Source organism: Panthera tigris, chromosome F3, assembly GCF_018350195.1.
Source record: "Panthera tigris isolate Pti1 chromosome F3, P.tigris_Pti1_mat1.1, whole genome shotgun sequence".
Lineage (NCBI taxonomy): Eukaryota > Metazoa > Chordata > Mammalia > Carnivora > Felidae > Panthera > Panthera tigris.
The window spans coordinates 67315849-67331482 of NC_056678.1; the positions used below are offsets into that span (position 1 = coordinate 67315849).

At 61.9% G+C, this 15634-nt stretch overlaps 1 protein-coding gene across 1 annotated transcript; it reads right to left on the reverse strand.

The window, feature by feature from the left end:
* Window positions 1-1720: 1720 nt before the first annotated feature.
* BCAN (brevican) lies at window positions 1721-15018 on the reverse strand. Its single transcript, XM_042976185.1, has 14 exons — window positions 15011-15018; window positions 13993-14102; window positions 13038-13412; window positions 12535-12709; window positions 12150-12277; window positions 11357-11650; window positions 9228-9449; window positions 8141-8764; window positions 4907-5014; window positions 4261-4419; window positions 3607-3689; window positions 3088-3232; window positions 2420-2610; window positions 1721-2115 (listed from the first exon to the last, which is right to left on the reverse strand). The coding sequence occupies exons 1-14, from the start codon at window positions 15016-15018 to the stop codon at window positions 2011-2013; spliced, it is 2727 nt and encodes a 908-aa protein (XP_042832119.1). The 3' UTR covers window positions 1721-2010.
* Between the last annotated feature and the right edge of the window lie 616 nt (window positions 15019-15634).

The window sequence follows — 15634 nt, forward strand, 5'->3', positions numbered from 1 at the left end:
CACAGGTCGGACGGCGGCCCCCAGCCTGCCGCCGTGGGGGAGATCCAGTGAGGAAGTGTTAGCCGCAGGGCTGGGAAACCCAAGCCCCCTCCGGCTCGCCCCCAGGAACCCTCTGGGAAAGCCAGCTGGCCGTCTCAACCCCGTCACCATGAGGATGTTTCCCAGAGAGCCTCCCTTAGGAGCCCAAGGACAGACGCCGCCCCCCCTTCAGCCTCCTTTCTCCTCTTCAGGCCCTACCTTCAAAGACCCATCTTGTCTCCCTCAACTCACAAATCCATCTAACGCCTGACATCCGAACAGGAAACGGACTAGGCAGTCACAGGCAATCCAAGTACAGAATAAAAGGGGGGTCTGCTCTGGCCTCAGGACCATTTTCCTCCCTGTGGCTCGCGGAGAAACAGCCCCATTCGCGAGCCTTGGGAGGCTGGGTTGTGTGGGGAGGGCAGGGGGAGGGCAGAGGGAGGGGCAGGTGAGCCCTGCGGGAGGAGAGGGGTCCTGGTGGTCGGTGGGTCTGGGAGGTCGTGCTGGATGCCCGGACACAGCTGGTCTGGGGGTCTCCGTGCACGGTGGGCAGCATGGCGGGGAGAAGCCCCCAGCTCCTCCCAACAAGCACCTGTCCTGCGGGCCTCACTATCTCTGGGTCTTTCTATGCGGCTCGCAGCCTCTGTGATTTGCCCCCTGTCTCTGACTTTTATCAGGTTTTCCCGACTTGCAGGGAAGGACGAATCGCCCACGTGGGCGAAGGCGGTTAAGAGCCGGCACAAGCAGAAGTGTGAACACCTGGCAGCGTGTGCATGTGCGCGACTGCGCCAGGGCGAGGGCCGCGACCCGCGGCAGGAGTTACCCCGTCCGGAAGGCACACGACCACGAGGCCCGGTAAGGCACAATCCTGTACACGCACACCCGCGGCCGCTCATTCTCTCGGGTTCTGAGTGACCTCACCATCTCAACCTCCGATGACTCACAGCCCCCGGGGCCAGCGCGGCACGGCCGGAAGTCACCCTCCGCCCGGCAGCCCGCTACCCGCTTCCCCGCCCGACGGCTCCCAACCAGAGGTCGCGGCGCCCCCTGGCGGTCCCCCGGGACTCTTGCGACTCCCGGCGCCGAGCCCGGCGCACGCACGCGCACACGGCACCCTCAGGCCGACGTGCCTGAGTCCACAGCGCCCTCTGCCGGGCACAGCCTGGGAGACCTACCAGGTCACTCCTTGAGCCCAAGGCCACTGCAGGGCTGGGGACCCCTCCTCCGCTTCTCCCTTCCCGCCTCTCTTCTTCCTCTGCTGGAAGCAAGCCCTCCTGCAGTCTAACCCCCAAACCTGCACTCCCTCGAGTGACTCCCCCCCCCCCGGGGGAGCCTCAGAACTGAGACACCAAGGCAGCCGGGTCTCTGCTTTCTCCATGGCCCTCTGTCTCTCTCCCTCCCCAGACTGAGCTCGTCTAGGTCTGCTGGACCCGCACTCTGAGCACTCCAGCTCCTTCGGAACACGCTCCCACTCCCCCGATCCCCGTGAGCTCCCAGCTATTCTGTGCCAGGCACTGTCCTATCCACTGGCATCTTGGGGACCGCTCCGACCTCCGAAGTTAATAAACACAGAAGGGCTGTTTATCCTGGGAGGCCCAGCCCCACCCCACTTTCCTTTTTCTCTCTCTCACACAGAAACATCAACCTTGCTTGTGCTGAAATGCAGCTTTATTTCCTGCTGGTTTGGCAGGTACCCCATCCTGCAAGCCCAGTCCCCTGGGAAGCCCGACGGTGGGCAACGTGCCCCCCCCAGGGGATGGCAAGGAGAGGGGCAGCTGAGGCACTTAGGGGCCTTCCCCGAGGCCCTGAGGGGAGAACCTGAGCCAAGGCAGGGGGGAGAGGGTCTAGTCTAGGCTGGAGCCGCCCAGGTGCTTCCCGCAAACCCCTTGAGGCACTGCCGCCTGGAGGGCAGCTGCACCCTCCCAAGTGGTCAACCGGTGATGGGGAGAGGTGATGGGGAGAGGGCAGTGCCGGGCAAGGCCTTGCTCCCTAGGGGCCTGGAGAGGGACTGGAAGGAGGGGTCAAAAGTTCCTTCCAGCGTCCCAGTAGCCTCCCCTGATGTCCTGGGGCCTTCGCCAGGTGCAGAGCTCGAGCCTGGGAAAGACACACACACTCACGCTCTCCCCTGGGCCCCTCCTCCTCGTCTCTTCTCAGAGCCTGCACCCCGGGCGTTACTGCTCCCTGAGCCCCGGTTAAAGCACTCGTCTTGGCTCCGCTACTGTTCTCAGACATCGGCACTGAAAGGGACCCCGGGGCATCCAGCCCATCTCCTCCTCTTTGCCTCACAGACGGGCAGTGATTACTCCAAGGTCACACAGCCAGCGACCGGCAGAGCTAGGACTAGAGCCCAGAGCTACTGTTGGCTAGTGCCCCCCACCTGCATTCCCCTGGCACTCACAGGCCTGCGGGGCACACAGGAGATCTGGGGGGGCTCCCAGCGACCATTCTCCTGGCAGCGGATCAGTGGCTGGTTGCGCTGGGTCAGCCCCTCGCGGCACCGGTAACGAAGCACGGTGTCGACTTCATAGCGCCGTCGTGGGCGGCCAAACACTTGAGCCAGGGGCAGCTCTGGCGGAGGCCCACAGGACACTGCAGGGGGGACACAGTCAAGATCTGGGAGCCCGGGTCTGCGGGTGACAGCTCCCAGAGTCGGCAGGAGGAGGAGGAGGGGGTGGGCCACAGGGTGATGCAAAAAAGAGCAGAGATTCCTGGTGGACCACCTCGTTTGTTAGACGTCCCCTTGCCCATGGCCTGGGACACGTTTCTGACTCCTCTGTAGCTTTGCGCCCTCCTTTTAATTTTGAGTTTATTTATGTATTTATTTAGAGAGTGCAGGGGAGGGGCAGAAAGAGAGGGAGAGAGAGAATCCCAAGCAGGTTCCCCACTGTCAGCTTGGAGCCCCCTGCGGGGCTGGAACTCACCAACCCTGAGATCTTGACCTGAGCGGAAATTAAGAGTCAGTGGCCTGTCCAGCGACTGAGCCACCCAGGCTCCCCGCCCCCTCCTTCTATACACCCAGCAGTGATGGATCCCCCTGGCCCCCTCCTCCCCCTTGCCCGGCCTCACCCAGACCCATCTTGCAGGTGTAGGACAGGTGGTAGTTGCAGGGCACATCACTCCATTGTCCCTGATCGTGCCACACCATGACCACGCAGTTCTCCCCGGAAAGGAAGTAGCTGTCAGGCTGCCCAGGGTTCCAGTTCTCATAGAGCTGGGGGGACGGAGTGGGGGAGGCGGTGAGGGCTCCCGCACCGCAGCGGGGGGGCGGGGGGAAGGATGGACCTAGAGGGCCTGAGCAGGACAAGGCGGGGGGGGGGGGGGGGGGAGCACTAGGAGAGAGGAGACAGGGGGATGGGGGGTAGGGGTCCAGGAGGAGAAAGGACAGGTCGCGGGCTTTGGCGGGGAGGGGTAATGAGAGCCAGACTGGAAGAGAGAGAAGCGCACGGAAGGGAGGCGGGGCCCGTGGAGAAGAGCGGAGAAAGGGCCAGAAAAAGGAGGGGGAGGGATGGGGTCACTGGAGGTGGAGGGCAGAAGTGCTTGGAAGAAGCGACCGAGCCAGCTAGAGGGGCGGCCGGAGCCTCTCACCAGAGGGACGCCATCTGACCACAGGAAGTCGCCTTCGATGGTCCGGTCGTTGAGCCCGATCCACTGGTACTCGCGGTATCGACCTGCGGAGAAAGCGCGGGCGGACGAAGGTGCGCAGTGAGCCCCGCTGCCAGCAGGTGGCGCCGCTCCCCGTTACCGGCGGCCCGCGCGCGCGAGTCCTTCCCGCCAGACCCACCCCGCGCTTCCCTGCTTTCCCATCGGCCCATCTGCCCGCGGACGGGTAGAAGGCAGAGGAGGGCGGAGGGGTTGGGGAGAAGAGAAGTGTCACCGGGGCCAGGAAGGGGAAACTCTGGGGGAAGAGCAGAAGCTTTCATTGAGGTCAGAGTCGGGACCCGCAGAAGGAGGCGGAGGGGGGGCGGGGGTGCAGTCTGGCCGATGCAGGTGTACTCCCCGCGCCAACCCCAGCCCTCTCGGCCTGAAGCCCCCCTACCCACGTGTGGAGGGAGCGAGGACAGAAAAGGGAATGAATGGATGGATGGATGGATGGATGAAGTAAACCAAGTAATGGGTACCTGAGTTAATGAGTAAGGGAGTTAATTAATTAACACACTCACGCATGATTCATGATGAGTTAATGGGTGAGTGCGAGAGAGCAGGTGACGAGGGTCCCCTCCAGCCCCGTCCCCAGCCCACTATTGATGAAGTTCTGCTCCTCGGGCGTGCTGATGCTGGCCAGGTGCGCGCCGTACATCCGGCACTGGGTCTCGGCCTCCTCCCAGCTCCTCCGGGTAGAAAAGTGCTTGTAGCAGGCGCCCTGGAAGGCGTCCCAGCCCGGACTGCAGAAGCGGAGGCCTGGGGCGCAGAAGGGCGGGCAACTGAGGCCAGAAGGGCCAGGTCCCCTGGAGGGGACTTGAGGGGGCGGGACTAAGGTGCCAAGGAGACAGGAGGGCATGAGGGGAGACGGGGAGCCAGGAGGGGCCCTGTGCAGGGGGCCTTGATGGCTTCCTCCTCTGGGCCACAGGGACTGCCAGGGTGAGGGCTGCGGCCCCAGCCTGGGTCCCCCCGGTCCTCCACCCCAGAGAAGGGCCGCGCCCTCCTCTCTTCCCAGGAGAGAACTGGCGGGTACCGAGCACCCCTCCCACAGGGGCCGCTAGGGAAAGGCATTTCTGGTCCACTTGACAGATGAGGAAATTGGTAGGGCTCGGAGAGGTTGTGTGATTTGCCTGAAATGGAGATTCAGGACAAGGCCCGTGCCCTCCCTCCCGGCTCCAGAGCGAGCACATTGTGGCAGGGGCCAGGCTCCAGATCCGCCCCCACCCCTGCCGCTCACCACACTCACCAACATCACACAGGTCCCCCCCATAGCCAGGCAAACACAGGCAGCGGACCCCCTCCTCCTCCTCCAAGCATGTCCCACCATTGTGGCAGGGGCTGGGGACACAGTCACCTGAGAGGGGAGAGAAGTGAGGTGGGAGGAGCAGGGGAGCACAACTCTGCAGCCTCTGCCCCCCAGGAGAGGGTTCGGCGCGTCCACGGCCCCAACGCCCTTGACCTGAGAGCTATCACAGCATCTTGAAGTCAGCCCAGCCCTCAGTTCCGGTTTCTCTCCCACCCTGACCCCCCTCACCACCTGCCACTTCGGGGTCGACTCAGCCCTGTGCTGGCCATTGCGGTGCCCCTTGGCGTGGGCCCAGTCTAACGGGGGCTGGGCGAAAGTGGCCAGAAAGGCCCTCAGGACCCCACCCCACTGCAGGGAAAGATGCTGGGCTGTCAGTCGTGAGACCTGGACTCTTATCTGGCTCCTGGCTCTGCCGAGTGACATTGGACAGGTCACTCTACCTCTCTGGGCCTGGAGCTTGGTTCCCCACCGCCTTGTCTTTGTGCCGGGTCCCCGCACGGTTTTGTGTGGTTTCGGTGGGGGCTGGATGAAGCGGGAGGAGAGGAGAATCGCCACAGCAACAGTGAGGGGTGGCCTGCCCTTGACTGCTTCTGGGACCCCATACTGGGGTGGGGGTGGGGGGCTAGCTCTCCCTCTTACTCTCTGGGTAGAGTCAACAACCCCAGAAGCTGATAGTGAAGAACCAATCCCCTCCCCAGGCCCCCTCTGCAGGCCAGTCAGCCTACCCCCCTCCCCAATCCATCTCTCTCCCTTCTTCTGGCACTCTCTCCTCCAGGCAGTCCTCTTAGACTGACACGCTGCCCTGAAGGCCTGCAATCTGTTGTCTGGCTGGGTCTCCTGCCTTCTCAGGACTCTCTCCCTCTGGATCCTGGGGTGGGAGGCGGCTGCCCTAGACCAGGCGTGGGTGCTGGACGGGGCAGATTCCACTCCTTCCGGTCCAGGAAGAGGAAGATGGCCCCACAGACTGACAGTGCAGGGCTGGGCTCTCAGCTTGGGAGGTAAAACCACCCCTGGGCGGGACTCTTCAGACCACGCCATACCCCCAGCAGCCAAGGGCGAGGCCCACTGTGCTTCCCTCCGCCTGGTGGGGGTGAGAGCAGAGGCAGGGGGAGGAGACGCTGGAGTCGATTCCAAGAATTTTGCTGGGATGACCTCGCTGTTTGGGGTGAAATGAATCAGCTGTTCCAGCACCACCACCCTGTCACCTCTCCTCCTGCCAACAGTTTCTTCCAGGCTGGTAGCACCAGCTCCCTGGGCAAAGGGGGAGGGGAGGTGTTTTATTTAGCACCAGGCCCCGCGGAGGGCAGGAGTCCTGCAGCCCCTTCTGTTCCTCACGCTTGCCTGCACCTCTGCGTTCAGCCAGCCAGCCCTGGGGAACAGAGACTTCCACACTCGGTCCCTGGTTGTCCACCCCAGGCCAGAGGTCCCTCCCCTGAACCAGGACCGACAGAGTGGGGGCAAGGGAACTCCTCTTGAAGGAACTTTCTGCTCTTCCTTCCTCCCCCTTCTTGGGGCCAACTGCTACATACAACCACAGAGTTCTTCACTCCTGCTGTAACAGCAGGGCCAGAGGACATCCCTCACCCACCAGGTGGGGTAACTAAGGTCCTGCAGAGACTTCCACTGATGCATCTCTTCCCACCAGACCCCCTCCTAACCCACACGGCACTGAACTCCAAGGCCAGCTGGGCAGGGAGCCAATAGTTGAAATGGGGGAGGCTGGGCGTGATGCAGGGGCCCCTAGCCAGCCCTGGACCATGCAGGAAGGGCTGTGGGTCCTGGGACTGGGCGGATCCCAGCCGTCTCCAGGGATCCCCACTGGGAAGCTCAGCCTTCCCTGAATGGGTAGGGCGGCTCTCAGACCCCAGAATCTAACTCCCCACTCCTCCCCCCACCTCTACATTCCTTCTTCCTCGCCTCCTGATTTGTGTCTTCGCCAGCATTAGGGACTTGGAGATCCTTTGGTTCAGGGAGGGTGAGACCATTCTTCCTAAGGGTAAGGTGGGCTTTAGTGCAGGGGTTAGTGAAGAAGGGGGAGGCTGTGGGCAGGGGGATGCTTGTTAGATGCCGTCTCCCTGCTGAGTTGTGCTGACGGGGGGCTGGGGTGCCCGGATGCCAGTTTGGGCCTCTGTGCTGAGATGGACTTTCTCTATCACGAGTCTGTATGTATGGCTCTAGACGGGAGCCATCAAGATGGATCAGAAATGAATACAAGCACGTGTGTGTGTGTGTGTGTGTGCACGTGTGTGCACGCACACACACACACACACATTCAGGCTGGTGGGGGTTTCTCCCCATCAGGAGTGAGGGACAACCCCTCGCAGTCCCATAGACCGATGGACAGCGACTTCAGCTTTGGACTCTCAGCAGCCGGGAAGAAAGGCAGAGGAGAGCTAAGGGGAGGACAAGGGAACAGGGAGCGATGTTAGACAGGAGGGCAGGAAAGGGCGCTGGCTGAGGATGAAAAGGAGGAGGCAGAGAGGCGTGGAGAGCAAGGGACACGGGCGAGCGAGGGAGAGACACAGCACAAAGGGAAGCATCAGAGAGCTGCCTCCAACACAAATCCAGGGAATGAAAAGGGCAGACAGCTGGGGTGCAGACAGAGGGTGCCAGAGTTTTGGTTATAAAGTGGTTTAATAGAGATTTATTTCCAAGGCTTGTTTTCCATGAAACAGTCGAAAAATACTTCACAGAAGTAGTCGCTTAAGGCTCTGTGGGGGTAAGGGCTCTCCTAGACCCCAGCAGCTGACCCCAGGCCTTCCTGACATCAGTGGGGTGTCTGAAGGGGAGGGAAGGGGGCAGTAGGGGAGGGGCCTGAGCCCCGAAGAGTAGAATAGGGACCCAGGAACCCCTATCACAAGAGGAAGGAGGGTGCTCTGTGGGGCCAGTAAGTCACCAGTGGAAAGCCAAAGGCAGGAAGGAGTCCCAGGTGGTCAGTGGTGGGGCTGGAATCACGGGGTAGGGCCATGGCACTGGGGGTCGCGAGGTGAGAAATCAGAGAGCTGGTGTCCAAGGTTGGAAACCCACAGGCAGAGGTGTACAGGAGAATGAAGACGAAGGACAGGAGAGGCCGGGGCAATGGCGGTTAAAGGATCGTGGATCATGTGACCCAGAGCTTCAGGGGGAGAAAGGGGAGGAGGAGGAAGAGGGAGGTTGAGCCTTGGGCGAAGTTACCTGATGAGGGGGCCACGGCCACTCCACCTTGGCTGGCGCTGTCAGTGGGCAGCACTGGCTGAACCCGCACTGAGGTCCCTGCTGGGACAGTTCTTCCAGAATTCTCTTCAGAGGGGGCCTCCAGTTCCCTGGCACCCTCAGGGGCCCGTGTGGCTGGAAACAGGGCAGGGGTATCCTCAGAGCTCCCTGTCTCCTCACTCTCTCCTCGAGGGACCCCAGACAGCTCAGGACCCCCGGCCTCCTCCCCCACCTCTCTCTCCCCAACCGGAGTGGGAGGTGGTGGGGAGGCCAGTTTCCCATTCGTGGGAGTGGGCAGAGTCTCAGTGGGTGGTCCAAGGACCCTGGGAGGCCTGGGAGCCTCTGGCTCTCCATCGGGAGGTGGTGAGGCACCAGGCTGTAGCACTGGCCTCGCTGGCGGTGGGGAGGCATGCAAGAGTGACTCCTCTGGGGTTGGCTCAGTGGGGAGAGAGGCCTCTGGGTCTGGGCTGCTGAGCTCGCTGGGCCAGGCCCACAGGGCCTCCTCCTCTGCCTCCTCCTCTTCCTCCTCTTCATCTTCTTCCTCCAAAGCCTTGCCTTCCTCTTCTGAGGACCCCGGGGGAGGGACGATGGATTGGGTTTCGAATTCTAGACAAAGCATAGGTGGTTCAGCACCAGGGACAGCACCGGCCGAACGGAAGAGGGGAAGAAAGGCGGGGCTGGGGAGGGGGAATGGGAAGGGAGGCCCGCGGCGGGTCGGGGGAGGCCGGGAGGAGGCTGCCCCTGCTCGCCACCAGAAGACCTTCAACTTGAGCTGAACTGTCATTAGCCCGGTACAAAAACATCGTCACCGCGTCTCCCTCTCCTTGTCTTAAAATTCTCTAGTCTATTTTGGGTAGGCAAGGAGGAGGAGGGAACAAAGGAGGGAGCACCCTGCTTCCCAGACCCAGAGAGTTTGGAGTAGAATGTGCTGGAAAGGCAAGGGGTGGGAGCGTACTGGAGAGATGCCCTGCATCACCGAGATGCTGAGAAGGGTCAGGGCCGTCAGGGGGCCGTAAGCCCAGGACGGGCGGCTTCACCCCCGCTTCTCTTACTAAGGGACTCCAGTTACCGAGGAGGGTCCTAGGGGCCTCCGCCGGGTCTTCTGGAGGGGACCTTGCACCTCCCCCATCCTCCACAATGGGGACGGAGTAGATGGCTCCCCGGGACTCGCTCTCCACGGCTTCCCGCGGCAGCTGGAGCTCCTCTAGGGTCTCTGTCACTGTGACAATGGCCTCCAGCCCATCAGAGGCTGGGTCAGAGGCCTCAGGCGTGGTGGAGGGCTGGCCAGAGTCTGTGAAGAGGAAAGCGTCAGTGGGAGGTTAAACAGGTGGCTTTGCACTCAGTCACAGCCTGAAGTCGAGGGCTCTGGGTTAGACTCAGAGACCATGAAATTCTCCCAGTTCTCACTCATCTTTCCTGCGGAGGACCCATGAAGACCCAGGAAGCACTGCAGGACTTTATCACTTGTTCCTCAGGCATTAATCAAGTGCCCACTCTGTGTCATGCCAAGCATTCTTCTGGGCACTGAGGATACAGTAGAGAAAAAAGCACCAGGCCTCCTGCCCTAAGGGAGTTTATAACTTAGCTACGTAATAAACAAACACACATATAACGTTACCATATAAAGAACACTTGGGTAGAATAAGGAAACAGAACGGTGGGAAGTACTACTTTAGATACAGTGGTCAGGAAAGGCTCAGGGGAGAGAGATTCCCTTGAGAAAGGACACGGAGGCAGAAGGATGGACAGGTGGCCTCAGGACCTTGGGACACCTTGGGAGCAAGGTGTGAGGGCTCCCAGGGCTCCTGAGACTTTTGAAATGGAAGGGGCCAGGGGGCATTGCCCAGGAGAGCTGATGGCTGGAGTGCAGGAAGGACATTCAACAGTCACCACCCGAGGGTCTCAGCATCGGGGCAAGAGGGCAAAGGAAGTGGTCGCCCCATCCTTCCAAAAGCTGCTCCCTTCCAACAACAGGAGCTTTCGAATGGATTACCTCGTCTTTGGAGAAGAGAGCCAAGATCAGAAAACCAATGAAGCGGCCGCGGAACTGGGCTAAGAAAAGCCCCGAGGGCTGTCTGTGCTTAGCCAGACGTGCAAGCACAGCACGTCCTGCCCCTCCCCTCCCCGCGTCACCTGCTCCAGTGAGCCTCACTCATGCCAGACAAGCAAACCTGTGTCCTTGCCTGCCTCTGTCCTCCACCTGTTCCCAACCTCTCCATCCAGCCCCTCTTTCTGTGGCTTCCTGGAACAGTGCTTGGCGCGTGATCAGTGTATAGACATGTTCATAATTACTATAATCATCATCATCCGCCTTTCGGTTGGCCTTTCCACAGGGACCTGCCTTCCTCTAGACTCCACTTCCCCACCGCTCCCTAGCCCCAGGCGGAAGATACTTGGAGATCTGTCCAATAGAAGTGATGCTTTTCTCTTAGTCTCTCTTCGTGCTGGGAGCAAGGCATCTTGTCCTCCCTCAGACTGGGGGCTCCCAGGGCAGAAGCAGGCCTTCTCCCTTCAGAGTAGGAGCTCCCTGAAGGGAGAGGCTGTGTATTCTCCCTTCATTTTTGCCTCCGGCCCTTGTCGCAGTCCCGCGGGCTCACACTTCAGGCCAGGACCCACGCACGCCATGGCACTGCCTCCCTGATTGTCAGTCACTGGGGGTGCCTCCGGGGGTCCCAGGCATTGCCTTCCCTTCAGCCCCCAATATAAGATGTGATCAGGAAGCCATCTCTGCCCCCAACTGTCCTTGAGGACCTGCTCCCTGTGGGGGGAATTGTGTCTGTCCATCAATACTCAGTGGTTAAAGATCTGACACCCTCAAGCTGAAGGTTCTGGAATCCGCCGCCCCCCCTGCCCCGCGAGGGCTCTTGAGGGCATCAGGTTAACTGGAACAGACCATTCGTTGGGTTCAGAGAATGTCCATCATCTCTCTCCACTCATGCGCTGACCAGAAATGGAAACCTATCCAGCCGCGCGGTAGGGAAGAGGCAGCTTTGACCCTGGAGAGACAGGCGCTCCCCGGGGCCACACAACCCAAGCCAGAGGGCACAACCAGAATGAGGACCCTCGGTGCCCAGGCTCCTCCAGGCGAGCGGCAAAGACCTGAGCAAACCCGGACGAGCTGGGTGGGACCAGAGGGCTCAAGGCTGTCTGACCCACAGAGAGAGGGGGGGCGCGGCGTCTGCAGGGGGGCTGGCTCACCTCGGAAGCAGTAGACGTTGAAGCGGCTGTACTTGTTGGGGAAGCCGGTCTGGTTGGGGAAGAGGAAGAGAGTCTTGACGCCAGGCAGGCCCCCACCGCAGCGCTGGCTGGGCGTGACGATGGGGTAGCGCACGCTGCCATCGGCCAGCCAGCCGGGGCTGCAGCGGTCCAGGCCGCCATCCCAGGCTGCATACAGCTGGCCCGTGGTAGCGATCTCTGCACCCCGCTCGCGGCAGTATGCCCGTGCCTCCTCCAGCGTCAGCTTGTCTGGAGGGGCGCCCAGGAACAGCTCTCCTGGTAGGGAAGAGGGGGCCGGGTCACCAGGAAGTTGGGAGCCCCTTTGACCCTGGGCTCCTGCAGAGACCCTAGGCGGGCTTCTCTGGGCCTCAGTCTCCTCATCTGTGACATGGAGTCAAACGTCTTATTTCAAGGTCAAAGTTCGGGTAGAGCCTCAGCAGGGATGTTATTACTCAGAGGAGCCCGGCTCGACGTCCTCATTCCGCAAAGAAGGTAAGCGAGGCCCAGAGATGCTAAGAGGCAGAGACATACACAGCGGGTGGCTGCAGAGTCAAACTCAAACTCAGTCTCATCCCACCTGGCAGAGGCCCCGGCCATGGGCTTGCGTCCATGACTGTGTTTGGCGGGAGGGACACCGGTCATTTCCTTGGAAACAACCCCCCTGGATGCCCGAGTGAACACACGAGGGACGACGGGTCCAGCACAGGCCCCTGAAGGACCTACAGGCAGCACCGGAGAACGGGCTCAGGCCTGGGAACGCCTCACCCCCAATCACCATTTAGGTCTTCAGCGTAGCAGTAGACATCATAGAGGTCATCTGGGTCCACCACGCCATAGTTCCGGACCCCAGGGAAGCCATCCATGTCTCCATAACAGGCCTCCCGTGGGGTCTGGATGGGATACCTGGGAGCGAGTACAGATGCCTTCACCAGGGATGCCCTCCCCAACCCCCCCGCCGAACCACACTGCCCTCAAGGTAGCCAGCTGTCTTCCCAGTTCTGCAGGGACACCCCCCAGGGCGGGGTCCTCACCTCCCTCCTTCCCAGGAGGCAGGGAGCGCCGTGTGGCTGGCCCGAGGCAGTGGGCAGCCCCCCGCAGAGGCCGGGCCACCCGCCACCCCAGACACAACTAGAAACCCCCGGTCCGCGGCCCCAGCCCACCTCACGGTCTGGTCAGACAGCCAGCCAGCATCACACTGCTCATAGCCCCCGAGGTAGGCGGCGTAGAGCTGCTCCGGGGTGGCGATGCGGGCTCCGATGCGGGCACAGGCCTCCTGGGCCCGGGCGAAGGAGAAAGCGTAGCGGGCAGAGCCCTCCCGGTAGAGAAACACGACCCCTGAGGGGCAGACAGGAGCCGTGAGGCGTGGTCACCCCCACACTGGCCTCCCCTCGCCCTCCTTGCCACTCCCCTGGACACAAGGGGGGAAGTCCACATCCCGCTCACTCTACAGCACGAGGGGCTTAAGTTAGACTGGGCAGGATTTCCTCCACCTGAAGACAGAAAGGAGGTAACAGAGGCCTGTGTCTACGCACTCCTTTTCCAGCTCAGTCTGTGCCTTCCACGTATGTTTGCTTCCCCCTCAGACTGTGGGCTCCGGGGTGGGGGTGGGGGGGCGGGGAGTGCTATCCTGCCCTCCCCTCCCCCCCTCCACCCTGCCCCTCACCTTTGACCTTGACCTCCACGGCATCGCTGCTGTCGTCTATGCCGTGCTGGACCTCGCAGCGGTAGATGCCAGAGTCGTTGGGCCGCAGCTCGCTCAGCGCCAGGGAGACGTCGGTGAGTGACGCCGGGTAGGCGGGCAGCGCCACGCGGAACCGGTAGGCCTCGCTCACCTTGACGCGCAGCCCCCGCGCCACCAGCACCTCGGCCTCCCGGCCCCCGGACAGGAAGGTCCACTTGACCCGCGGGGAGCCCAGCACGGCCCGGCGGCCCGGCGGCGGCCGCAGGTAGTGAACGTGGCACGGGATGGTGAGGGCGCCGCCCAGCACGCCCTGCAGCGGCGCGTCGCCCGAGATGCGCACGCGGAAGGCCCGGTCCTCTGCGGGTGGGCGGGCGGGGCCGGCTGGGACTCAGCGCCTGGGTCCGAAGGGCTCCCCGCCCAGGTTTCCATGCGCCCCCCCACCCCCACCCCCAGAGTCCTGCATCGCCACCCCGCACCCTCTCCAGATCTGCCCCCAAAGTCTCCGGGTTGGCTCCGCCCCCAGAGTGGCCAGCGCCACCCCACGATTCCCAGGCTGCACCCCAGGCTTTCTAACCTCACCCCCTGGGTCCTCCAGTCCTCAGAGCTTCCCTCAGAGTCACCTGCAGGATTTCTCCCCCTGTCCTGCCTCCCAGCTCTATTCATCCCTCCCGCACCCTAGAGACGGGCAGCCTGGCACTCCTGCCCCTCCCCAGCCCTACCCCCAAGTTCCCCCTCCCCTCCCCAGAGCCCACAGCTCATCCCTTCCTTATCTCCAAGTGTCCCAGGCCAGACCTTTCCCCACAGTGCCCCCCCCATCCTATCTCCTCCCTGGGTCCCCCAAGGCTGGAACAGTTTGGTGGGACAAAAAGCGAGGCCATTCCCTTCCATAGGGGAGATGGAGGAGACAGAGACAGTGACCCTGAGTGGGGTCGCTTACCTGAGCTGTCCCCTTCCAGGGCATCAGCTGAGGCCGTGGGGCCCGGGGCCAGGGCCAGGGCTATCAGCAGGGGCAGGAACAGTGGGGCCATGCTCCGGCTGCTGGAGGGACTTGAGGAGGAGAGATGGGGTTAGACTTCAAGATGGACTTCCCCCGGCACCCGAGCATGCATATCGTGGCCCAAGAAGCCCAGCGTCCCCACCTCACTGTTAACACCCTCGTTTCCGATCCTGTCTCCCCACCAGGGATTCCTCCTCGGAACCAAGACCTGGGCGCTAGTCAACTTGCTGCAAGTTCCTTAAGGTCTCAGGGCCTTTGTTTTCTTCCTTGTAAAAGACCAGCATCATAACCACCTCGCAGGGTGTAATGAGGCTATGTGCTTTCCACCCTAGGACCCCTGTACAGATGCACAGCGGCAGGCATACAGCAGGAGCTCAATAAATGCCCCCAGCATGAGTGGTGGGTGCTGTTATACTTAACAATTCCCTCTGCTTTTCCCAGTGCCAGACTCCTTCCTTGAACCCAGAGCCTCCTCCTGCCCCAGCACCCCTCCAACATTCCCCTCCTGTCCCTTCCTCCCTGAGTACCACACCCCCCTGGCCTCTTCCAGGAGGGCCTCCTAGACTGACCCTGGGCATTGCACAACTTCTCTGTAGCCCAACCCCTCCTTGGCCTCTCCCTACCCCACCGTTACTTATAAGGAAACTCTTCTCTTTACTCCTAGCACCCTCCACCCCCTCCTTGGCTGCCTTCTCCCTTCTTCTTCCCAGCCTTCCTTTCTGCCTGGCACGGGCTTTCCCACCGGATCCCCTGGCTCAGAAACCAGCTGGGACAAAGCCCCTGTCTCTGCCAGTCTGGCTTCCATCCAGCCTCTCCCGTCCCCCCGCCCAGTCCCAGGCTGGGGGGTGGGCTAAGGGAGGGTGAGAATAAATGGGAGGGGCCATCTCCCTCTTGCTCTCTTGGCTATCAGACACTGTGAGAACCCCGAATATTCCTCTGAAGATCTCAAAGCACTTACACTCTCATAATGGAGGGATGGGGAGGGGGGGTGACATTGAGAAATGGAACCCAGAGAGGCAGAGAGGGACAGGGCTGACCCAGAGTCCCCAGCCAGGCCAAGTCAGGTACCAGCCCGATGAGCCTCCAGGAGCGAAGGCTGCAGGGCTAGTGTCCAACGTCACCCTTAAGGGCCGGGCTACACTTAGGAGAGCTTGAAGACCCCGCCATGGGGCAGGTCGACCTGCAGCAGGAGGGATGCAGGTTAGACTCCAGGCAAGACTTCCTACCGATCAGGCTCATTCCCACTCCAGGCCCACTGTTCAGCCTTCATCTTCTGTGCCCTCTCAGGCTCTGCCCTCACGCATGTCTCCCCCTTCCTGAGCCTGAGCTGCTGGGAAATGTCTCCCCCAAATCCCCCCAGGGAATCTCAAAGCCCCCCCACCACCACTGTAACCTCCATTTCTGCCACTACGGTGGGCTTCATTTCCTCACAGTCAGACTTGGGGAAGGAGTGACAGGAGCCAGATGTCCAGGGTCTCTCTCGATGGGGCCAGATCAGAAGACGCGGAGACCAGCTCTGGGCGCGGGAGCACTTGGGAGGACTGCTTTCTGGGGACGAGGGCGGACCGTTTGGCATGAGCAG